This window comes from Pleurodeles waltl, chromosome 4_2 (assembly GCF_031143425.1).
Source record: "Pleurodeles waltl isolate 20211129_DDA chromosome 4_2, aPleWal1.hap1.20221129, whole genome shotgun sequence".
Lineage (NCBI taxonomy): Eukaryota > Metazoa > Chordata > Amphibia > Caudata > Salamandridae > Pleurodeles > Pleurodeles waltl.
This window is the reverse complement of record NC_090443.1, coordinates 481864230-481890427: the sequence shown is the minus strand read 5'-3', so window position 1 is coordinate 481890427 and position 26198 is coordinate 481864230. Positions and strand designations below refer to the sequence as shown.

At 42.1% G+C, this 26198-nt stretch overlaps 1 protein-coding gene across 1 annotated transcript in view; it reads left to right on the top strand.

Moving 5' to 3' along the window:
* Positions 1-25440, top strand: part of TRIR (telomerase RNA component interacting RNase) — a 47323-nt gene extending 21883 nt beyond the window's left edge. Inside the window, exons 2-3 of the mRNA XM_069231845.1 lie at positions 6998-7075; positions 24188-25440. Of these exons, the coding sequence (XP_069087946.1) occupies positions 6998-7075; positions 24188-24295 (186 nt within the window). The 3' untranslated portion in view covers positions 24296-25440. The remainder of the gene's footprint in view (positions 1-6997; positions 7076-24187) is intronic.
* The last annotated feature ends 758 nt before the right edge of the window (positions 25441-26198 follow it).

Below are 26198 nucleotides of genomic sequence, written 5' to 3'. Positions count from 1 at the left end.
TAATCTATCCTCTGTCTGCCAGCACGTCACACTTTGCTGTATATGGGACCTTAGTTCAGGTTGCAAACCCATAACAAAATCACAAATGAAACTAGTAGCACTATCTTTCGAAGGGGTTCTCAACTCCACTGTTCTTATAATAGTAAATGAGTCTTGTAATAAGCATGCACTGACTTTCGGTCCTTGTGAAAATTTAAACCTTTGCCCAATAAATCTCTTTGGCACCTTCTTTTTCAAATTAACTGTGACTTCCTCATATTTGTCTGCAATCACTCCAGCAGGTCCGTTATTAGGCACAACTCTAGATGGTTCTTCAGTCGACCAGCCAACAGCAATCTGACCCAAGGTCATAAATCATAGAAACTACAGTCTTAAAAAAATCAATTCAAATCCATACAAAGAGCATTTTCGAATAGTTGATCTTTGAACTTCCTTGTACCACTTTTCAGGTGTCTATTGCAATTTTGGAAAAATTGTTCTAAAAGCATAAAGATTACCTCTCTATGAAGGCCCACACACTTAATTTCCTCCATGTACTTCTTACTATATCTGAATCATTAGTTGTCCTTTTCACTTTCTTCCCTAACTCTGAATCTTTTTGTTTTATTAGCTAATTTCTTCTACTTTTTATCTGTTTTGTTCGGTCACTCCATTATTTCATCTTTAATTAAATCATTAATGTGAGGTTATTAAATCTAATTCCTCCATTTTATCATCTGTCAAATCATTCTATAATTTCACACATTTTTCATTTTACTGATAGCTACTCAGGGGTGTGGAATTTAATAAACTATCTACTTGTTCATGGGACAGGTTGCTTTGTTAATCTACTTGTCCCTTTGGTGCCATGTAGTGCAGCAACAAATTATGGCAGCAGTCTCATTATGTAAGATTTCTGATAATATCCTGTTTATGCCAGGGCCAGTACTATAGTAGGGCTTGAATACTAGCAATTTCAAACCCTACTATAGCAATTTCCTTATTTTGCCTACCTTTTAGCAGATCTACATACTGGGGCTGGAGGAAGCAGTAAGCAAAATTTACAGAGTTGGAATATATGCAAACCTACAAAAATGCATGTTTCGAGGATTTTCACCAGCTCTTCTCTAATCTTTTCCCATACTGAGAGAGGCCGACAAGGGCAGAAGTAAAAGTTCTTCCAGGGTTGGGGGAAAAAAGAGGTTTGAGGAAAAGTGAATTTGTAAATGCTCAACAGATTTTCGCATGAGCAAATCTACACATGCATATTTGCTAGTGCTAAAATACAGTATACAAATATGTTCCAAGAGTATGATTTCCTAGTCTCCTTAACCTACATTATTGTGAATTCATGAAAGCCACTAATGCAAAGACATTTAACATGGGTGCACTTTTGTGACTTTAATAATTGCCCCCCTACCCCCCCAAAAAAAAAAAATAGGTTTGACGTTAACTTAGACACTGTTTTTATTAAAATTATTTGATTTAGCTTTCTCTCAATCTGTTCGCTGGCTTTACTGTGAACGACGGCATTCTGCTCCTCCACAAGGAGCATGTTGGCATGCAAAGTAGCTTTGTTCAGTGCCAGGAACTACTGTGGCAATGTCTGCTTTTTGAGAGAATGTTTTTTTTTTTTTTGTGTGTGTATTTTTTGTTTTGTATTTTGCCGAAGTCTGTTACAATGGTGAGGGCCTGGCAGCTCCCACAAAAATAGTTACAAAAGGCATGCCAAAACAACACGCATCAACAAAACCAAAACACTGGTCACCAACGCCAGATATGTTGACTTTGGAAGTACTTGTTTATTTTCATGTTTCCCGTTATCTTGATGAAAATGGGTACACTGATTTTCTATTATGAATATTCTTTCGAAATACTAGCCTGCATCAGTTCAGTTTACTAAATATGTCAAAGAAATAGTACCTAAAAGAAAAAGTTTACAGTAATTTAGGAAAACATTTTTTTCTACTTGCACTTTTTTAACATTTTATTTTGAAAGCAAAGACTCATCAATCTTGTTTACAAACGTATGCAAACATCTGCATCCAATCAGAGCATACTTAGAGCATTATATGTAGCTTCATGTTGTTAAACTTTTTAAACGTGCATGACCGCATTTTTAGGTGCAGCATATCACGCAAGTGCTGCTTTTTAGACCTGTTGAAATCTGTTCTGTGGGCTTTAAAACACGCCCATCACTTACGTTCATTCCTGGGCTTGCCTTTCAACAATCCCTTGATGCCATTGGTAAATTCTTTACATTTGTCCCGCCTTGAGGCTCTTTTGTTACGCCTTGCAGACTGACGATATTACATGGATGATTGCAGGATTGCCGGTATATTTTCGGCAGGGCGAATAACTTTTTTTCCCTTTGTCTCTCCCCCTTTGTGCTCAATGGCAGCCATGGAGCTTTAATCGTGAGCCGTGCAAACTCGATCTGCGATATTGGAGTGTTCGTCACATTGTTTGCACTATTACCTAATCAGTCATTTCAGTTTTGCTTTTGTGTCTCCCATTCGTGCTTCATGGCTTTAAAAAAAAAAAAAAAAAACTTGTAATTGGTAAATGCTTTACCTAAATAGAAACGCAAAAATAATCAAAGCTGAACTCTCCCGGGAGAGCAGATACTAGAATATTCATTACACTCAGGGAAACTCCTCCCAAAACGCTTCGCAAGCATTCTTTTGCAAAATATTTTTGCCCATAACTCAGCCTGCGGTGGTCCTAGGACAATGGGAACACGACCAAAAAGTTCAGCACACACTCTTTCTGTCTAGGTCATCTCTGTCCTCGCACTAGGTTAGTGGGGACCCCAAATAATAACCCCTTCCATCATTGTGTCTTTTTAACCTCACATGTTTGGATCTTTTGTTTTACAGCTAAGAATAGTTTGTGTTCTATGGGTGGTGTTTGTAAGATAATTGTAGTAGGCCTGCTAGCTCTGAAAATGTGTGATGCACTACACCCTCTAGGGGCTAAATATATTGTTGCCCTGCGTTACTTTTTAGTATTTTCTTTTCATGTGGTTATGCCCTCTAGGGGTTAACTATATGGTTACATGACCATGTTTCTTGAAAATGCTATTTTTACTGTGGTGTCCTCTAGGTGCTGTTCTGAGCAATACAGTGGACATACTACAATATTCACAGCACTCAAAATGTTCACCTAAAAGGCTTTGCAGGTCATTCCTTTTGCAAAACATTTTTGCTCATAACTGAGCCTGTGGTGGTGCTAGGGCAATGGGACCACCTTCAAAATGTTAACCAAAACGTGCTCTTTCAGCATAGATCTGTGGGTCCCAACACTAGGTTAGTGGGGGACCCCAAAATAATAACCCATTCTACCATTCAGTGTATTTGTAAGCTCTCTTATGGCTGGAACTTTTGTCTTGCACCTGGGAGTAGTTTGTTTTAGGAGCCTTGTTTGGAAAAAATATTCCCAGTAGACCTACTAGCCCTTTAGTTATATGCTGGGCCACTGGAATTATGTGGCAGAAAGGGCCACAATATGTGCAGGGTTGACCAATTTATGCGGTGACAACGTCCAGTTATACTTTCAAGACGCCAAGAGCTCAAACTCGAGTAAATGCAAGACCTATTGCATTGCAAATTGTCGTTTGGTCAAGCGTGCAAGCAATCTGATGTTGTAATCCATCTGTGGGCTTTTAACCACACCCACCGCATGCCCATCACTATCACTTATTCATGGGCTTGCCTTTCAAAAATCCTTTATCATTGGTAAATGCCTTATGTTTGACCCTCCTTGGGGCTACTTTGTTACTGCCTTGGCCATCGACCCTGTTACATGGATAATTGCATGTTTGGCGATACATATGGCTGCGAGTGAACTTCTTTTTCCTTTTGTCGCTCTCCTTTATGCTCATGGTAGCTGTAGCGCTTTGAATGGACTTGCCTATGTCAACTGTTTTACTTTTTATTTTCAATTTGTGATCAGAAAAGTTCAGTTAGGAATTTACAATGCTATAGCTCTAACTCGAGTGAACACGAGACCCATTGCATTGCAAGTGTTTGTTTTTACTGGAACCATTGTCAGTAGTGCTACCATACGACGTTTTAGATTAATCACCCTAATAATTAAGGCGTTGCATTAATACAAATTCGAACATCATTAATATATGGACACAAATATTACCTCTACTGGAGACAGTTCCCTTCCCTGTAAACTGGCAGCCAAAGTGTGCTGCAGGAGGTGGGCCTACTTGTCTTAAAGACAAAATAAACATTGAAACCATGTTTACTTGACCCCAAACAATATGACCTGGGTGTCGGGCTGTAGGAATTCCATACCCCTGCTACTTCAGTAATCGGCCAATTATTCATGTTTGGCATGTTTTCTTAGCAAGTCTCGCTGCTTCTTTCATCAGATACCTCATTTGATCAATATTGTATGTCAATCTGTTCAAGTCGGCTGTTCTTTGTGTAATTTTCCTGCATTCAATCTTTAATGAATAACTTTTCTTTAGCAGTGGCAGGTTAGTTGGTGCTAGAGAAACAGGTTGAGTATCACCACTTGTACTCTGCAGTGCTGTCATTGCAGTCTGATATGGGTCACTAGCTATTGCACTCAAAACAGCAGGAGTGGTTAATCTCTGTGCTTGTATACCGCACTCATGCTACCTCCAAATGTACCTTTACCTGGTAATACAGCAGGACTCGGTCCTTGTGTCTGTACCCCAACAATATATCGAGGTCTAGAATTCAGTAGGTAATCTAAAAGATTAAACTCCTCATCGGAGTCTAAATTTTATTTCCGTAGATCTCCCTCATCAGTTCTTTTTCCGACTATTGGAAAGAAGACTCCCTTCCTCCATCCTATGTTCCCTCCAGCCCCTCTCCTGTCAATCCCACTTGCTTTCAAGCCATTGTCTAAATGAACCCTTCACCTGTTTGATCATTTTCATTCTTTCCTTTTCTAGCCACCCAGTCCCATTTTTTCCAATACCTCAAACCTAGGTCTACGTAACTGCTTTTTATTATTTATAGTTTCTCAGGAAACATCTTTTCAGTGTCAAAGGTACCCTATACAGGAAGCTGCAAGTCTGTCAGAAGAGATTTTTATGCCATTCATAAGTCCAGGTACGTGTATAGAACACATTGTTCATTATGTCATCTGCAGTCATTAACTTTGCAGGTAATCTGTGAACATCTGTGGAAGGTATGCTAGAAGCGCTAGGCTTTTTCAACACAACACCTATTACTTCTACTCCATTCAGAAATCATATGGTAAAAGCTACTGAACAACATCAAATCACATTGTGGCTCTGCCAAAGGTCAACAAATCACAGCATGGTTCCTTAGCTGACTAACCAATCATAGCTCAATTTCTCTGTTAAGAGGCAAACAAATACAGAGCTTTCTCAAATAACTTCGCTAAACCAAAATAAAATTTGCCTGTCAACTGAAGTAGGAGAAAATTGAACAATTTAGGGTAAGACACATTTTACAAGCAATAAAGCAAGAGCAGTTCAGGTTTAAGCACAATTCACAGCATAACAATTCTTCACTCTGCACAAGACTCATCACCTTAAGAGCACTCCCAGAAACACTTAGTCATCAGTATCATTCTACCCTATTCATTCTTGCAATCCAGATCGTTCAGGAACAGCACCACAAGTCAGTTTCTTGGCAAAATTCACCAGGATATTCCACACTGGAAAATCCACTATCACTAAGGACCGGGCAGAAAGAGTATTTTAAAAGCAGAAAGGAGATGCTCTTTAAAGTGTCGCAATCCTTTGCTACCAAAATTAGACGAGGGATACCCCAATTTAGAGACGCAAAAGGTCACCTCAGTTATAATGAGCACATTACACTGGATCAGAGATGGGGCTAAACCTCAATTGTGATGTAACACTGCGTTAAGGCACCGTCCAATCAACATCAGACATGTAATTTATTAAGTAAATAACCGAGTTCTAAATCAAAATAAAGTTATTACAAATTCAAAATTGACTAGACCGTTAACGCCATGAAGGATCTCAGTGTGAAACTTATTCAGAGAAATGTAAGTTCAGATATTCTGTTAAGCCCCAAATGAGCAGCAAACCCAAATAATGGACAACATTCCTAGTAGTAAAGGAAAGCCTTCTGGGTCACAAAATCTTCACACTCACTGTAGTGCGAGCAAATGCATAATTTCATAAGCAAATCAGAGCATGTGAAAAATAAGCATCATATTACCTTCTTACCTAAGCACTATCCAACTGTATAAATTAGTAATTATTCAGCACCTTCTGTGCTAACGTCTGGACATGCTAGAACAACTAACTAGCGTGTTATATGAATGAATAGCCACAGTAGCCAGTGGAAGGACTATGGGATTCTTGCAGATTGTGTCTCAGCCGGGAAAAGTTCAGAGAGCAGAATAACAATGACAGGGAAAATAAATCTGTTCATCTCAGTTTAATTGCATGCTGCAAAATGTGCGTAGAGAAGTGGGTGGGGGTAGAAAGAACATCAGTAACGGGTGACAACCATTTTAGAAAAGATGACACGTACCGAATTTGTGAGCTAGTTAACACATAGTAGGAAGAACACATATCTACACCTCATAGAAAATTTGTTTCAAAAGTAATTGTTTCATATTAAATGTATACATGTAGAATAGAGTGAAAAATTCTATGTGTTAATTATGTATAAAAATATAAAGTCACAAAAGTCTTCTACGGGGGGGGGGGGGGGGGGAGACAATCGACCAGTTTGGGGAGGGTTGGGTCCCCTAAATCCATTCTCTCAAACCCTTCTAAGTACTATGTTTGGCCGTGCTAAATTGTGGTTCAATTGTTGCTATTGTCTGCACACCTTGATTCAGGGAATGTATTGGCTACAGAGTTGATGCTTAGTATTGCATTATATCCGTGAATGTGACAGCAAATGCCTAACGACGTGCGGTATACTCTAACGCAAGTAATCCCTGTTCCATTATATAGTGGGCAACAGTGCCATTGCAGCTGCCAGGGCTCGTATAACGGTTGCAGTCTTCTATTCCCCTAACCCAGGTGGGCAAACGGAGAGGTGGCACCAAGCTAGCCCTCAAGACGGGAATAGTTGCGAAGAAGCAAAAGACCGAGGATGAGGTAAGCAGCCTTTTGTTCCCTTTCTTCAATAACAGTTCTTCAGTCGCACAGACTAGAATGAAATTTACATTAAAGATACTTCGCTGAAGGTGTTGATGAGAGTTTACTGAATGCATGTTGCTATTTTCAGTTGTAGGAATGCGTATTTTCTTGATTGTGGAATTGGCCCACTGACAACCATGGACTGGGCCTTGGGGATACAGGGAAGCATCCTGTAATACTAGGGCTGCCTGTCCTAGTTTGAAAGCAGTCTTGCAAGAGCCTGTGTTCTTTTGCCTGGGCTCTGCCTCCTGCAGGTCACCAAACCCACCCTTGTGCTCCTGCATTTCAGCACTGAGCAGTTAAGATGGATAAAAGCATAGACGTGTACACCGCTGGCTCCGTCTTTCCTCCTTGGCCTCTCTAGAACTGCTTGACCAAAGCGCTTTGTACAGATACATGTTATGGGCTGAAAGGCAGAAGCTGTCTGCTGCACCTATACCAGTGTTTACTAAACTGTGGATAACAACTCGCTGGTGGGACAAAAGCTGAATTTTCATGGGTGACGAAAGTCCAAAGCATAAAATAAAGATGCCTCTAAATTCTGTAGTTCTCTTGTCACATTTGCTGCACTTCAGATAGACGTCAAACGTAAGTCTGTCTTCTTATTGTTGCTTTTTTTTTTTTTAGATTGGTTTTCACAAACTCCTCTCACCTTAAAATTAGAGTATGAAAAGTAAAGTGAATTATGTGACCATTTTGTTAAGTTACAGGTCTTGTGAAAAAGGCTGTAAGATCTCCTTTTTTGTAACACTGTAAAACATAATACCTGTAAATGAACTGTACACATTAAGAAAGCAATAGATAAGTACGTTTCTTGGAATTCTGAAGTATGGTGGCAGCAAAGATTTTAATATGATCAAAACAAATCAAGACGCTTCACTGGTCATTGAAAAATGGTATATGTTCTCTGAAACCCGTTTCCACACTATCATTTGTGTGAATTATAGATTTATCAGTAAAACTGTATGTCTGTGCAAATGTAGTGGTCACTTCAATAGAAAATGTGAGGTCTGTAAATGACAACGCACTACCAGACAGTGCTTTATTTACAATAAAAAATCGCCTGCCTCATATCCATTAAAGCTAGGTGAGTCAGGAAAGTTTGCCATTGTACAAATTGAGTCATGGTTCTAAAAACTTTAGGAAGCACTGACATGTACCGATGCAGGCAAGGAGGACTACAATGACCGATATGAATGGGGAGAGGAGAACTGATTCTGAAAGGAGTAAACATAATAAAGTGACAAAGTACAGAATTGAAGAGCAAGCAGCAACAGTAAAATAGTCGGTAAGAAAAAAATGAAACTAGGAAACTGTAAGCAAAGAGGTAACTGATAAAACTGCCGACAATACATGGTTGAGAGATGAAAGGTGAAATACAATGCAGACAACAATTCGACAAGTGGAGTTGAAATAGATGAAAAGGTAAGATCCAAGTTGGGGCTAAATGCAGAGAAAAGGAAACAAGAGGGACAGAGGATAAATAAGAGGAAAAAATGTCATTATAAATGAAGCTGTCAAAGGTACAGTCTGGCTCTAATTTGCAGGCTAAAAATATGAGATGCCGCTTAAGAATATGTACATATTGCAGAGACCTGTGTGCCCTTAGTTGATTACTGGTTTTCGTCCTTTTGAAGTTGTACAGTCAGTTATCTGACCACAGGGACGATCTTTTCGTCCTTGTCTGACAACTGCACATACATTCCTCTATTGCAAAGGTTTGTGCTGCAGGGCAAAGACACTAATTCCAGAAAGAAAGTACAGTTAATAAACCTTTTCTCAGATTGTCAGTTAACCTATAGCTCGCAGGTTACAATCATAGTGCGTCATAAGTGAGTAGGTGCATCTAATGAAGGATTGCGTATGTGTGGCTTTGATGTCACAGGTTCATATCCTAGCCTGGGAGCCCCTCCCAGTGCTGCAATGTCAGTGCGAGTTCAACGTCAGAAGAGGCCCATCATTAAAAAGAAGAAACCTAAATCGCTAAGAAATTAAAATGTTGTCTTGGTGAAAATTTCATCAGTGCTGCACCAAAGAGTTACCTTAGCTTCTGGCCATCCTAATCCCTGCTCCTACCCCATACCTTTGCCAAATCTTAACCATTTTCGTTGTTGCTTGTGATGCTGTTGAATTTGCCAGTCAACTGTACATTTGATGATTGGCTTGTAGGTTCCAAGGAAGAACCTACTCAGTTTGAAATCTACTGAGAACAACACAAATGTAAAAAGGGAAAGGGGACATGTTAAATTTGTGAAAAAAGCGATGACTATTTAGTAAACTGCAGAAGTGTAAAACGTTTCCAGTAGAACTCAACCAATGCCTTTTTTAACTAGTGCGTTTTTTTTTTTTTTTTTAACCAGTTTAGAATGAAATGAAAATATGCATCCGAATTGCATGATGGTATTCCAGCAGAGCGTCAAGTAGTTGAAGTGGTCCCTCCGATCAGAGGGTCTAGATACCAACATCACTTGAGAGACTCTGGTTAGCATAACCAGAATTAACACTATTTCAAAAGTGGTGTCCATTGAAAACGAGCAGGAATGTCAGTAGATAGCATTGTAGATACTGGCTTTAGGACATGGGGGATTGCAGATGCTGCTCCTGCTCAGTTACTTTACCTGATGGTGCATTATGTCACCGGCTCGAGCATCGTAATATACATAGAGACAATTTGCATACTGGCCTAGGGATGGTGCTTTACATACTGGGGCTTTGAGGGTAATGTAGTCCTACAGAAGGGGTGTTTAATCATGCTGGGGTAGTCCTTTACTTATTAGTGCTTCCTACTAACTGAGTGTGGAGCCATGTTATCCAAGGCACTGCTGGGTTGACTATGAGGCTTTACAAATACAGCCCTGAAATGTATAAGTTCGGAGGAACTTCCTGTAAAATCATTTTATAGCTATTTCTTTGAAATGTACTGTAAAATACTTTGTTTAATCACATTATTCCTCGAAATTTCGGGTGTGTGGGAAGTCCCCTGCTACCTCTATTGAAAAGGTTGGGCTGTGTAGCTTCTGCCAGCCTTGCTGACTGTAACTGTAATACTTATTCGACCGGCATTTTGCGGGCCCACTAATGCTTCATTAGAAAAAAAATAAAAATAAAATTGAACACTTTAGTATTTTGGCCTTCTTTTTTCAATATCCGTTGTGCCTTTGTGGTACAGTGGTATTGCTGATGGAAGTACAAGTTTAAAATACATTTATCTAGCTTGCTGCACAAGGAAGATTTAAAGATGGTTCGAGATGTTAATTGAACTCACAAATACCCATGTTTCAGTTGCTGTCAGTATGGTGTGTCCGAATTGCAATGGGTTGAGTTTTGTGAAGATATTTTGCCTTTTATGGCCAGCATATATTTCGACCTTTCTACCTTATGCTCCCCATTAGCGGCGGCATAGGTCTGGTTTTTGATTTAATAGCTGACTGTATACCTTCATTATGTCTCTGATGTCGAAAAATTATGGGACTATTTGGGGATTAGGCATCCAGCTTGAATAGAATTTTGAGTGATGCAGGTGTCGCAACAAGCTTAAGTGTATTTAGGAAGCATGATTCTATTTCCTTATGTCCCCCATCCCTTGCTTAGGCGCTCATCTGTTCTGCGTTTTAGGTCAACTTTAGTTTTGGCGTAGGCTTTTCTGTTCTAGTCCTTTGTGAATGGAACGTACAGCCACATCTACGTTGATTTACCCACCGTGAATCAAGAGCCGTGACATAACTTTCTAAGTAGAAATCTTTGAAAATAGCTCCTCAACACAAAAACACTGGCCCCTCTAGTGTCCTTTTTTATGTTTATTAATTGTTCTCTAAAAGTCAGTTAGATTGAATACACCGGCGTTGCAGAAACCTGAAATAATGATCTTTGCGATCAGAACTTGTCAGTGATATTCTACAAATGTTGTCAGCATGCACTGGAATTTTCACCTGGAAGTAACTGGAGGTAAAATAGCGGGGTATATAATGACAATTTTCGCATTGCCCAGCAGATATTGAAGATGTGAGGCACACCACAGTGACTCATCTGTTACAGAACTTGAGCACCGACTAATTGCCAAAAAATAGGTGCCTGCTTAAAAGGCTCCATTGCGGATACCAGGAGTGGGGCATCTCCCACGAGTCAGGACTTTCCTGTGGCTGAGTGCACCACCGCATGGGCAGCTTAGTGGGCGGGACTCTCTAATCATGAGTTTCAGTGTGAAAGAGCGCTTAGGCAGGTGCCAAGTATAACCTTGTGACTAGCATGACCCGCACTGCCAGATCTGCAGACCGTCACTCTGCGAATAACCTGGTGGTGTACTTATGATCATTCCTGTGAGGCTTTTACGCTTTCATTTCAAGGAAGCCAACACGGTGCTGTGAGGTGGTCTAAATTCACAGGGCTTGTGTGACAGTTTCTCTGGTGTCACATTCGCTCGTTTCGATGGTGCTGATCACTTGCTGTTAGCTGTACGAGGACCAGATCTGCTGACTGGTGCTAGTGGAGGCTATGATCTTTGTAGGGTTCTGCCTTCCTGTATGCTAGTAATCTCATCACAGCTCCTGAGAGTATGGCAGATGTCACAAGGCCACACAATTGGTCATCTTGCTGGTAGGTTGATAATAGAACTTAACACAGCTATACTTGAAACTGAGTTTTAACAATCTATCCTTGACGCTACCACATGCATTATATTTGGGCCAGGTTTGGTGCCAAATATGGCAATTTAAGACTATAGTCCATCAGGGTTAGTAAAACAAAATCATTCTTTAGCCCATGAGGAGCCTATCACTTTCATAGCTATTATGGAATATAAAAATATTTCTTACACAGTCTATACTGCTCAGAATAAAAACGTGCACTTTGAGTTCGTTTGAAAAATATATTTTGACCACCCCTTTGAAGGAAATGTCACTTGGTGCAGGTTATTACTCTGCTTAAAAATCCATGCCCACTGACGCACAAACAAAGCCCAGTGGTATTACCAGCTTTTTTATGTGCAGTCCTCAACACAAATCTTAACGTGAGCAATACTCCCACCTGCAAAAAAATCTCTGGCAGACCGCATCTTGTTGTTTATCATGCCTTACCCATGCATGCTGGTTTGCACACCTATTAACTGTGGACCTCTGTATCTATTTGCGAGGCCTATTACATAATGCTGAGCGCTTTCCCGGGGCACAGTAGCCTACTATCAGAGATCACTCCATTTTCATTACCCCTTTTGTGTTCAAGAAGCAGTCATCCATTCAGTTTCTACTTTCTTATTGATCAATGTTTTTCTCAGAAAGGCCTCCAGGTGCATCCCCATTAGGTTTGTCTAGGACAAGACCATCTAAGATGGAAACAAAAGGATTCACTAACCTCTTTGATCACCGTAGATGTTTCACTATTGTCTTGCATGTTTTGCCTGGAACAGTCTGTAATTCTGGTCCTTTAAGCTTTATTACCTTCCCCAGTTTAGTTCCCTCTAAAAATTCTTAGTTTTAAAATGATCTCCACGAAAAAAACAGTGTTCCTCATTTCTGATATTTATGCAAACATGAAAATGTCTAAAACTCACCATGTTCTTTTTAAGACATTCAAAGAAATGGCAAGAAACGTCCATGAAATTGTGCAACAGTTACAGCAAAGTTACTGAAATTTGACTACAAGTTGATGCAGCTGGCTACTGTAGCACATAAACTTAAAATTCACATTAATACCGTTAGTCCAGTAATAATAGAGTCCAACAAGAGAGAACTTGACACCCTGAAGAAATTTCTCTCGTCCTCTTTCATATAAAAAAAAACAGCTTACAATATTGCAGGAACCAACATCTCACAGAGAATTAGTGCAACTGAATTAACATCTCAAGACTATACAGCCTCTTCAGTCTGGTCACCCACAGCAGCCATGCAATTTCATCAAACCTCTAACCCACTACAGCAACTCCATCCCAAGGCAAAGTCATCCTCTCAGTCTCAAAAGAAAAACGTCATGCCATTAGTCATCCAAGAATATGCTTCCACGTTCATCCCCTTTCAACTCAATCAGTAAGGATGTTTCACAAGTTGCCTGGGACATACCCTCAGCCGAACATATACATCCAGTACAGCCAGTCCCTTGCTCTACACCCTTTCCCCCCAATACAGTAGCTCTGAAATAAGAATTGCTGTACTTAATGTGTAGTCAGCCTCAAAGCATTGTCAATACATGAGATCTCATAGCTGAGAGTAAATGGCATTGGGTTGGTTTTACTGAGTTCCCGTTCAGCAACAATTTGTCTTCTATTCTATGTGACTTACAGCGCATGGCTACCTGGAGGTCTCCCAGTGCAGACCAGTGCAGCGAGGAATGTGCGCATGGCAGTGACTTGGTAAAAGGTCCGGTTTTCACTGCTTTATGAAAGAAACATTAGTTGGTCTTGTGCCGCAGCTCCAATGGATGTGTGTTCCTAGTTTCGGAGCCAGGTGACAGGAGTGGCTGCCCCAGGAGGACCTCTTAAACTTGGGGACCTGAAGTAGGATAGCTGTGGAAGATGTTAGTGACCTCCCAGGCATGTATGAGATGGCTAAAAGACCTAATAGTGAGGGTCCTCTCTTATAGCGGTCTCTGTGTGAGATACACAATGCTTTGAAGTGCTCCCGTTGCTTCACAGGAAGCCAATAATGCTCTTTCAAGGCAATATTTACTGAAGATTGCCTAGGGAGGTTCATGAAGAGGTGAGCCGCGGCATTTTGAGTGACTTGTAATCTTAATGGCATGCTATGGGGAACCAAGACACAGGGCACTTTTGTAATTTATCCGGAAGTTAATGAGGGCCTGAATGATAAGTATTTTTACTGAAAAAGGAAGATGATGTAACACCTTTCTTGGTAGCCTCAGATTCCCAAAACAGTGTCAAGATGTTTTGCCTGGTGTTCCATAGTAAGCCTAGTGTCAAGCCACATGCTAAGGCTCTTTATCACAGGCTTGGAACTGGGTAAGTTCTCCAGCTGGGCAGGACCAGAGGAGAGAGACCACCTACTGAGATTTTTACCAAGTATAATCACTTCAGTTTTGTCTTCGTTCAGTTTGAGCTTCCAATTGGCCACCCAGCTGACTTCTTCCTGAAAACAGGGAGAAAGGCTGGAAATTTAAATCACCAGCTAAGTATCCGCATATGAGACTACTGAAAGCCCATAATAGCGAGCAATCTCTGCTAATGTGTGCTTGTAAATATAAGAGTGGGGCTCATGGAGGATCCCTGAGGCAGCCCACAACTCGCAGGTAGCGTGTTAAAGTAGACAGTGTGATCAAGGACCTGAAAGGTTTGGTTTTCCAGAAAGGAGGTGAGCCATTTTGAAAGACTGGCTCCAATGCCAGCTTCCACTATGCCGCAAAGGAGGGTGGCATGATCCACCGTGTCAAATTCTACTCTATCTGAAAGAATGATTGCTGCTGAACCTCCTTCGTCCAACAGCCGTCTAGCTTCCTCTGTTGCGATCAGCAGGGCCGTTGCCGTACTTTGCTGTTGGTCGAAACCCCATTTGAGTGGGTGGAGAATCTGGTTGGATTCCAGGAAGGCTGAAAGATGCTTATTGACATACTTTTTTATGCGCTCTAAAACACCTGGCAGCAAGAAGATAGGCCTATAGTTGCACAGACATAGGGAGTCAAGGCCAGATTTATTTGAGTGGCTTAACCACCACATGCTTCCAGTGTAAAGGAACCTGCCCACTGACAAGAGAAGGGTTGAGTAGGTCTGCCAATACTGGGGCTATACTGTCCGACCCTAGTTTTAAGATGGGGAGGGAAGGAGTCAAGGGGGATTCACTGTGAGGTCCAGAAAAGCTGTGAGAATCTGAGCCAAGAGAATACCAGGGCGATACTCCAAAAGTGCATTGTCTGGGAATGAAGAATAGTAATCTAGTATCTTTTGAAAGAAGTGGGCCAGATTGTTGCTTGTGCTCATTGGAGGCTTCCTGAGCTCCATTGGAGGGTTTAGGCTCTGTAAAGATCTGAAAAATCACCTTAGAGTTTGCGGACTGCTCTATTTTAGTAGAAAAATAAGCCAATTGAGAAGCTCCAATTTCTGTGTGGTAATGCCAGACAACACTCCTATACTTGGGCTCACTGGCTTTATTATAGGTGTTCCTCCAATTTCTCTGTAAACACTTAGTCCTTTTTTAAATTGAGTAAGTGGGAATTAAACCAGGGGGATTTAAAAAAAAAAAGTGTTTAACATGAGTATTCTTGAACTGCTTTTCTGGAAGGACCCTTTCCAGTGGGTTAGTGATCCAGTAGCCAGAGCTTCTAAAAATAGAAGCACCTTGGTTACACGGATTAGGCCTTGTAGCATCCAAAACCCTTGACCAGTCCTCCATAATTAATTTGGACCAACATCGGTTCCTCCAGCCGATAGGGTAAGTGACGTGGCAAGGAGGCGGCATCGGACACAATGAAAGGAAGCGGATAATGATCAGTGCATGTTAGAGGTGAGGGGCTATGTACCTCAATACGAGTTAGCTTGCTAAAAATCAAGTCAGTGGTATGACCTTTGCCATGGGTGGGGCCCTTCACATGTTTGGATAGTTGAAGCAATGCCAGATCACATGAGAGGCTCTTCCAGGCACTATCGGTTGTGTCTTCGTAATGAATGTTAAAATCCCCAAGCAGGGTAAAGTTCGGCCTTTTCACAGCTAGGTTTGCAACCAAATCAGGGAGAGCCTGTAGAAACTGAGTGGGCGAACCCAGAGGTCTATGCACCAGAATTACGGAGAGAGTAAAAGTAGGACTAAAAGGAAGTGCAAACAGAAGGCTCAGACAGTTCGGGATCTGGAGGCGAACAAACAATATACCCTTCAAAGTTTCTTTATAGACAATGACTATCCCTCCATCTGTTTTCTCCACGCAGTCTAGTCTTAAAAATACAAAACCGAGGTGGGACAGCTTTGACCAGGTCGGGGCTTGAACCACTCTGCAGCCATGTTTGTTAGAAAAAGCACACAAGGTTCCTGATCCATTAAAAGAGCATAAAAGTCCAATTTATGTGGGGCTAAGGAGCGACAGTTGACCAAGAGCTGATGCCAAGATGTGTTTGTCTTGGTCAGACGTGACTGTCATGAAATGAGCAGAGTGCCTAGCCCCTGGGCCTGTAATGGTGCAGACGGGCTTCCCTTTGGAGTGCCAGCAGTACCAGCTAGAATCAGAAAGAATTACTACAATGTGACCTAACCAAAAATGGTGGCTCATAGTGTGTAAAATAGGCAGGCCTAAGCACTAAAGTGCGCATGCTCAGTGCAACAATTCTTCAGTTCCTACCCACCCAGCTTAGTCACATTTCTAGTGCTGCTTCCTTTTGAAAAGCATTCTCAAGTGCAAACACAATTTAGGTCCAGTTCAGAAAAAATAATTTCTAATAAGATTTCAAAATCAGGATTAAAATAGTCACCCCGCAGCAGCACAGTGGTACAGTAACTTGTTCTAGCTGCAACCTGTAACTGTTCTCTGTAACCTTAAGCCTTCTGGTTGTACATAAAAAAATAAGTTGAGGAGGAATTGCACCTACATGCTGTACATAATGGACACATCATGTTCATTGTTTCGATCATGCAGGTGTGTTGCACGAATGCCATAACGTTTCCCTCATGGTTGACAAGGGTTTCTATGGCAGGTCTATCTCTCTACCTCCTATTCCCCACACTACGCTTTTTGTCCGGGGTGGTTGTGGGTAGGGGTGGGATTTTTCTTTTTTGGTTCTGTACCCACAAATTTATAGAGGAACGGTAGGTTCTTTAGAGGACCAGCCACGGTTATACCAGGCTTGTGATCCTTAATTTGCTCAAATGCCGTTTGTTTCCTGGGTGTTCTATCCTTTAAAAAAAAAAAAAATGTTCTCTGGGATAGAATTAGTCATTGCTGGAGAAATGTACAGTCATCCCGGTCTTACAAGAGCAATGCAGATATGTGCCCAACTCAGTACTCATACTAGAGAGCCTGTTCAGTGACTTACAGCTGAATGTGACATAATGGAGGTGAACAAATATGCTCTTTACCTGTGACTCAAGGTGGATATGTTCTGTGCCATTTATCAGCCTGGTTACTTTGTCATTCTTGTGTCTCTCGCTTTCACAGCTGATTGAAAACTGCTGGCTCCATAGGCGGGACAGGAAAATTGCTCGTCAAAATGCTGGCAATTGGACAATTTGTTTGAAGCACCACTTGACTAAAGGTCACCTTCCTTCGCATAGGCCCTACCAGCTCATCACCCAGTGTCCCAGCATAGTTCTCAGAAATTGTATTCTGTGTATAGTTGGAGCACGGCATGTACTGAATCAGATGGCAAAGCTCGCCTTCCTGCTCCTCTTGACCTTTTTCCCATCCTTCTTGGGCGGCTCTGACAGTGGTTTCTTGGAGCCCCTCTTGGGAGCCGGCACAGACATGGCTGATTCAGGCATGATCGACAATCGCCAATTGCTGTGGTATCAGGTGAAACCAGCAGAGAACTGGGTTGAATGTTGTGGAGGAGGGAGACCAAGAGTAAATCGGGTTTAAAATACTGTTCCTTCTATTCTGACAGTTTTCTCTCCCTTTACACAACTTGCTGGAATCCTTATTCCATAGCCCTAAGATGAAAGGAGGGTATGAAACCTCAACAAGTGTTTTACCAAGGTAGTTTGTGCTGACTGTCTTTAATGAAAGGGGGATATAGGTTTTCCAACATATGTAGGAGGGTGACTTAATCTACTTTCGTCTTTGTGAAAGTAGCACATTAAGATGGCTTTCTGCATTTGCCTAAAGCCCTGAGGTTCCTTATCCCAAGTGCAGAGGCCTCTATGCATTAGTCTGGACTTATCTTGACTGTATTCCATGTGCATGCGAAAAACGTCCTAAATCTAAAAGGAAGTATGCACGGCCACATGCACTGTGTGGTACTAAAATAGTCTTGGTACAGGGTGTCACACAGCTGCCAAAATAGATGTTATGTCTGTGTGTGCTCGGCTCCTTTTGGATATTTTGTTCTGTCCTCTTCGTGCTCAGTGGGATTCTTAACTACAAGACCATGAAGCTATGGCTCCATTGTTACTTGATAGTTCAAACCTCTCAAACTGTTGTCAGAAGTCTCCTGAGCTGGCTTAGGTTCTAATACTGCTTCTCTCGACTTCTAGTGACAGCTGGAGAGAAATGCTGGAAGGCCTCTCTCTAGGGTTTGTAGTAGTCTCTGAGCAGTGCAGAATTTGTCTGAGGAGGTCTGCTTTCCATTCTCTTCTGTAGTGCAATGGCCTTAACATAAAATGTAGGATGACTGGACTTGACCACAGTACAGGATGTAGGCTCTTTAAGGGATAAGCAAGATCTCAAGGGGTTTAGTATGAACTTCACTAGTAAGCTACGATTAGCTTGGTGTGCCTGGAGGCTAAGATTTTCCAGGTGTTAATTAAGTTCTAAGTGGTGCAGCAATGAACATCTGGTGCAAGAGGATGCCTGGTTTTAGATTCCTATTACATACATTTGATACATTTTTTGGTATACCTTCCTCACTGGGCTGACCTGTTCCAATGTTGGGTATGGGACATACATTTGTTTGTGGACTAGTTACTGCTTTCATATTTTCTTTTTTGGTCCGGAATTGTGAACTTTACGCAAGAGTTAATTCAAATGCTAATTGCTTCAAAGATTACACATTCATCAGAAGACAGTTGGTCATTTTTTTTAAATACATTTTTATTGGAGACAAATGCGTTAGGCTAGCCATTTTAAAGTTGGTTACTCAAGGGAGCACAAAATAGACTTTGGTCAAACTCAGCAAGCGAACAAAACTGTTTAGCCTATTACTGTTAACCAAGGATTTCTGCCAAGGTCACTACATAGGGAAGGGGAGAACAAGAGGACGGCAGTTAACCACACACAATATAACAGTGTAGACTCTGCTAGTAAGTTCAGAATAATAGCATGCATGTCTTTTCTCCTCCACTTGCCATGAGGAGAAATTTCAAATCTGAAACTAGATAATTAAACATCACGTTCTGTTCCTTCTTCATGGGTAATCTCTCTCCTTACTTGGATTGCTGAGTACTCTCTTCACAGAGGAATATTCCCTGGCAGCGGGGAAATCTGTAAACCTTGGTATTTTTTTACATTATGAACTCTTGCTGGTAATTATAAGTAAGGACCACCCCCTTTTACTTCTCACCCTTCACTCAACATACTTCTTCACAACTTGCATCTCTCTTTGCTTCAGTCACATGACTCTAAAGTCTTAAAGGTGTGCCTTTCACTATCATGTTGGATTTTTAGGCTACTGACTTTGATCACAAGTTCACCTTGACCTGAGTCGGCCACATGGAATTCCACAGTGCCCAAACTCCCCTAACCTGCATGACACTTTGTGGGCAATCCAAAACTGGCTGTCACAGAAAGAACTGTACTTCCGTTTTGAAGTTGTCCGTCTGTTAGCCCTGATAACCACAAAATAATCTTTGATCGGGCCTCGTTTTCTATATGCCCCCAACCCCCCTTGACTAAAGGTGTGTAATTCAGACATTTTGAGTTCCGAGTTCTACTTGTACATTCCCCATACATCAGACTGGATCCAGAAACATTTTATCAGTACTTCATAACACTGGTAGCTGGCGCCATCTGGCTCCGCACTCACTGTTATGCGCTCGAGCTCTGTCTCGGAAATTACCTCAAAAATGTCTTTACTGTGCAACGGATGCCACCACTCAAAAACAGACTATCGAAAACAAATGTCTGTGCCGGGTCTACATCAGGTGTGCTAGTGGTATTTGGGGTTGGGCTGCGACTGCGCGTTGATGAACCCGAAGGCCATTAGTGAATGTGAGGTATAAATGTGCTTCGAAGCATTAGAAGACTTCTTGCTGGGGTGGATTCAAGTCACACTGCATCCAAGGTTCAGTCTCTAATCTGTTCCTGGGTTAGATGGAGCCACTCCAGGGGACGGTCTTTGTGTTCTCAGTTGTCTGGTAAGCAGGAGAATCCAAAGAAATCAAACTGGGATTCTGCCCCCTAATGCCACTCATTTGCCAGAACAGATGCAGGGGTGGAACTGCCCTTGTCGCTCCTGAAGTCTGCCTACTTTGGAGCTGATCCCGTAGCTGGTTCTGGCACAACCAGAGTTTCCAGGGCCTTCAGTTATGTCGCATTGGATCAGTGAGAGCTGTGCATCCATGCTCGAGTTCTATGGATTCTTGCTGACTCCCTCTGGGGCACCTAAGGGCCCCCAAGAAGTGGAAAGGCTTTCCATCCAGAATACCACCTGAGGGTTCACCCTTGGTGCCAGTTGGACCCTCTGAGCCTTTAATTGCCTCCAGCTCCTGTTTCGACCCCCGTCCCCCCCCCCCAAAAAAAAAAACTTGATTTGCTACTGGGGAGGCAACACTCTGCACTCCCTTTTTGGGACAGATCTGACTTATAACTTTAACCCAGGTGACTATTTTGCTCAGCCCTACCAGTATGTCATATGTCTGGACTGAGGTCCTTCATCTGGGACAGATGTTTGAGAGCTCCTTCTTCCTTTCAAGGACACACCCTGTTGGGGGTTTGGGCCAAGCTGTGCTCCGGCCCAGCGTTGAATCGACAAATTCCTAGCTGCCATCACCCTACTCAAGATGGCCCAGATTTTCTTTTGCAGCATCCCTCACCAGAAAGTCTAGTGGTGCAAGCTTTTCCTGCCATTACCCCTAATAGGAAATATAAGGGAGTGGCCATATATGGCAAATGTATTTTTTTGCACCATCCTGGCCCGCCACTCTGTCAGCACCAGCTTTTTGGAGACACAGCTGATTCCGTTCTCAAGCACTTAAAGGAAAGAGAGGCTACCGCTCACTTTCAAGACATTCTGCACCATTTTGCCAACGCAACTGCCCAATCCATCATTTTGTCCCATTCTGATCAAATTCAAAGTGCTGCTCAGTCTACCACCCCCATCCCTCCCCTAACTCTCCCAACACTCCCACACCTGCTTAACATCTTTTGAATCCCCTTACAGAAACAGCCAGCCGAATGGATCAGAATTCTTGCCTAATTACCAGGCAATCATGTTGGACAAGTGGATCCTACACTTTAGCAGGGGATATGTCTTGCCCTTTTTTTCTTCGCCACCACATCTTCAGCCATCCCTTCTGTGACTGATTGAGGACTACCCCTCAGTTTTGTGGCTGAAAGGGGTTGATGAAAAGTGAGCCAGCACCAGAAGTAGGACATGCTGGTTAATCCCGCTACTTTCTGGTGCCCAAGAATGACAAAGGTCCGGACAGAGGTCTTCAGCCTGTTCGTTGCTTAGGCACTTTCAGTGCCTTCCTCTGGAAGGAGAAATTCAAAATGCTCATCCTGGCCCAGGACTTGTCTGCTCTTGAGACTGGATGATGGCAAAGGACTTGCAGGACACCTATTTCTAACTACCAGTCCTGACGGCCCATCAATGCTACCTGCAGTTTGTGGTGGGATAGAAGCATTTTCACTTGACTGTCCTCCCTTTTAGTCACATCATTGCTCCTTGGGTGTTCACAAAAGTGACTGCAGTGTTGGCAGCATACTTTCGTCGACTGACTGGTGAAGGCGGGCTCGCCTCAGGTAGTCATCAACCAGTCGTCAGACTACAGTGAACCTCCTCCCATGTTTAGATTTTGTATTCAACATGCCAGAATCACACCTGACTCCTCACTCCACCTCAATGGAGGCATTCTGGACACGGTTCAGTTTTGTGCCTGTCCACTAGGAAAGAGTCCAGGACCTTGAGGTTATAATCCCAATACTCCCATCTCAGTCCTGGATTTCAGCGAGGTCAAGACTGAGATAGGGACTCTGTCATCCTGCTGGCCGAATGCGCTAGGTGGCATATGCAGGTTTAACAGTGAGGGCTGAACAGGCATTGGGAACTCCATTCACCCATTCACTGTAGTGAGTCCGATTTTATTGAGGGGAACGATTTTTACGGCCTCTTTGCCCATTCTGGTGAGCTGACAAACAGGTGTTCTGTTCACTGTGAGAATGAGCAATAAAGATGCCTTTAAATCTTGTTTGATCTTGTCACATTTGGTCTGTTTGAGGTCAGAGGTCAAATATCAGATTATGATTTCTTACAATTTGCTGATTGGTTTATCCTGAACGTTGGTCTTAACTTTTCTTTCTCTGACTGCAGTTAGAGGATTTTGTAAAGTGAATTGTCAGACGGTCGTGCTGTACATTGTGTTAAATGAAAGACTGTAGGCCACAAAACATTAAAGTGCACATATTTCAAAATGTATTTCAATAATGAGCAGCATATTTTTGTAATTCTTTAAATGGAAACAAAGATTTTAATAGTATCACAACACTTATTTTGGTGATATGCAAATGATAAATATTCTGACATTGTGACGAAAGACAAGGTGGTGCAGAAGAGCACCATCTCCCAGTAGATCATGGTCTGGATTAAGATCTGCTACGCATTGACCAAAAATCAGCCTCCAGAAGTTGTGCATACTCATAGTACAAGGGGTAGAGACACTACTCCTGCGTTAGCATGTTGAGTCCCTGTCTTAGACAATTGCCTGGCAGCTGTGAGAGCATCCCTCCACACATTCAGGAAGCCCTACTGCCTGGACAGTCAGGGTTGCCGAGATGGGCATTTTGCCTGCTCTGTCCTGCATGACTTTTCTGGTTTGAGTCCGTTCAGAGACCCACTACTAAATGGGTATTGCTTTGGTATGTATTCCAAAGGTCGGTAATCTGCAGCTAGCTGTCTATCAGAAGCACAAGTTATTTCTGTAAAGCTTTCTGGTTGTGACTTAGCCGCAGATTTTTCACCAGCCCACCCAACCTGCCCATTCTGTTATTGGACTCTAGCCATTGATGAGATCCCTAGTCTAGGAATCTACACAATGGTCAGACTAATATGCTTGTTCTGCTCTGTGTCTGGGGTTGCAAACAATCTAGAAAGCAGCTGAAGCAGAGTTGTACCCATATAGTCTCTGCACGTAATTTCTGCAGCAGAACAGCATCAGCGTGGAGCTGCATGGCACCACCTACCAGCGAGTACTGCAGAAAAGTTTCCGGATCCAGTCTGACGCCTGGGGAATATTCAAAAGGTGAGTAATCTGCCACTAATCTCCTGTTAAGAACGTAGCCTCGCATCCTTCCACTCTGCACTGTTTACTTGTCAGGCTAGTCCTGACTCTAGCCAGGACATAACCGGTGTGGCTACCTTGTCCTTCCTGGAGAGTGGTGCTGTTTTGGTGGACCTCGGTCTGCTGATTTGATGTCCAAGAATGGCCAAAGGCAGGGTTGAGCCTGAGCTCTTAATAGCATAGCCATAATGGTGTAGGGCAAACTGCCTCCCCTCCCCACCTGCCCTCCCAACCCCCAAAGTAAGTCCTCCTTGGAAGGGGGTAATTGCGTCCCAGAATTCAGAATATTTTACACATGAAAACCTGGTGAATACCTGAAGACATCACAGTGGCTGAAATAAAAGGTGTTGCAAACATTGTGCACAAATGGCAACATCCAGAACAGCAAGTTTAGGAATAAGTTACATTTTTTAGAGGGATTTTGCTAACCGCTTGAAAACAAATTGAAATATGTTGTCTGGAGTTCTTTTATGTCTAACTCCTTCTTTCAAGGACTGAACCGTACGTTTACTTGGGGAGAGTTCAACCTGTGCGATTGCACAGAAATGTCCCAGTGTTTCTAGGTATGGTGATTTCCACCCCTTGTGGTTGTGACAGTCATCTGCCCAGGATTATAAGAGGGTAAAGCAGTATTATCCGGACCACAGTTTGAGGACATATATTTTTCAAAGGTCAGTCTACCAAATTTAAGGAGTTTAAAACCTGCATTCAAAGGGTGTGAGGCTCCTTTAGAAGAAGGTGCATAAATCTTGTGTAAAGGTTATAGACAGATAACGGATTTGGGTTTCAGGTTCTGCTGTTACGGTGTCCTTCTGATGTGAATGACAGTGTGATCTAAAGTAGTTCACTGTCCAGTGCACCTCTATTCGGAGGCTTCATTCTTTTGGTATGTGTATTTGAATGACCTATTGTTGCAACTGCCTGCTTGTTTGCTTGTGAAACAATCCTTTGTCTTGTTTGTACACTGATGTGATGTTGTTTTTCTCCCCTCCAGATTTCCTCGAGTAAAGGTGGTGCATGGGCACAGTATATGGCTGAAGTAAAAAAGTACAAAGCTCACCAGTGTAGCGATGACGACAAAACCAGACCTCTTGTCAAATAACTTTCCCCTGGAATGGCTGGACATTGTACATACTTATTTAAAACACACTGCTAGGCACCAGGAAGTCACAGCGGATGGAGCCAGCAGGACCATATGTTCTGACTCCAGCTGCTGGGGGCAACAGACTTCATATCTTTATTCTTCAACTCTTCTGCACTGATCAATACGTCAAAAACCTACCGGTCTACTTTGGAGCTTTAGTTGTAAAAGACTGGACTGAGAAGTTGGTGCTGTTCACATTTTGAGAAGGGTTGCTTAGTCTGCTGTTCATTTTCCTGTCCGAAAATAGAGAATTGTCAAAACATTCTTCAAAAGTAATGCCAATACCTTTAAGGGATCTTTATGGAACCAAATGTGTAGGTCATTCCCAGCACTGCAATCTATTCATCATATGGCCATAGTGTGCTTTTGTTCCATGGAGGCTTATGGTCCTGGTGCCTGGCACAACTGTTAGTAAATTCTGTATAATGGTCTTTTTTTGGACTTCAAAAACGTTCTGTACTTTGTATTTCACTTTACCGAGTGTCCAAGCTGAAAACAACTGTTGGTCCTCTGCTTGCCAACAAGTATATCTAACAATAGTTCTTTGTTTTTTATTTCCTGTTTTGTGTACTGATGACATTTAGTTTTGAGTGCTCCTTTGTGGTAGCAGACTGCAGTGGAGCTCTGCAGGCCATGCCTTTTGGGGAGTCTACTTACTCTGAAAAATCAGAGACGAGGACTCCACTAATAACGCTTTCTTAAGAAATGATTCAATGTGAAATAATTTCTGAAGCCTTTTTCTGCATCCTGCAGATATTTCCTTGGTTAAATAGGAAAAGTAGATTGAAGTTAAAATGAACTCCAGTTGTGTGTGGTACTTGGCTTTTTGCCAATTTCAGGCATTGTTAAACAGGAAGACTTTAGGATCAACGTTCTGCAGCTTCCCACATACAATAAATGTTTTATTGCTTTTCTGATATGAACAACTGCTCTTTACTGTATTCGAAAGGTAGTGTCCGTTTCACAGCTGTCAGATTTCCATTCCTCATCCTTTTGCTGGCAGTTTATAAACATGTAAGGAAACAATTGCTGAGCTTTGTCCAATCCGGTGCATGGGGACAGTTGAGGGATTACAAATAAACAAAATGTTACTTTGACCAAAAGGGGAGGCAAATTAATTGTATTTTATTTATGTACCTCTAGAATTGACAGAAGCTTTGTTGATGAGTGAAATTATGGTTCTAGTGCTTTGTTTGGTTGACGCAGAATTGGTCTGTGGACCAGAAGTTGTGGTGCAGTTTTGCACATGTGAGCAGTTCCACCAAGCACGCTCAACCAAGAGACAAATCAGCATTTCACCTACGACTTTGTCCTTACACTAAAGTGTGGGCACTGACTTTGTGGTGGACCTTCTCGCCTTAAGGAGCTCATGGGCAGATATTGAAAGCACTGCCATGCTGTCTGCATCTGCATGTTGACACTCTACACCTGCTTCTTGGTAGACTGCACCTCATGGGCAAATTGGAGCTCCTTTGCATGCTTTGTGTAGGAAGTTGGCTCTGTATGTGCTATTTCAAAGTAAGGAATAGCATGCACAGAGTCCAAGGGTTCCCCTTAGAGGTAAAATAGTGGTAAAAAGAGATAATACTAATGCTCTATTTTGTGGTAGTGTGGTCGAGCAGTAGGCTTATCCAAGGAGTAGTGTTAAGCATTTGTTGTACATACACATAGACAATAAATGAGGTACACACACTCAGAGACAAATCCAGCCAATAGGTTTTTATATAGAAAAATATCTTTTCTTAGTTTATTTTAAGAACCACAGGTTCAAATTCTACATGTAATAGCTCATTCGAAAGGTATTGCAGGTAAGTACTTTAGGAACTTCAAATCATCAAAATTGCATGTATACTTCAAGTTA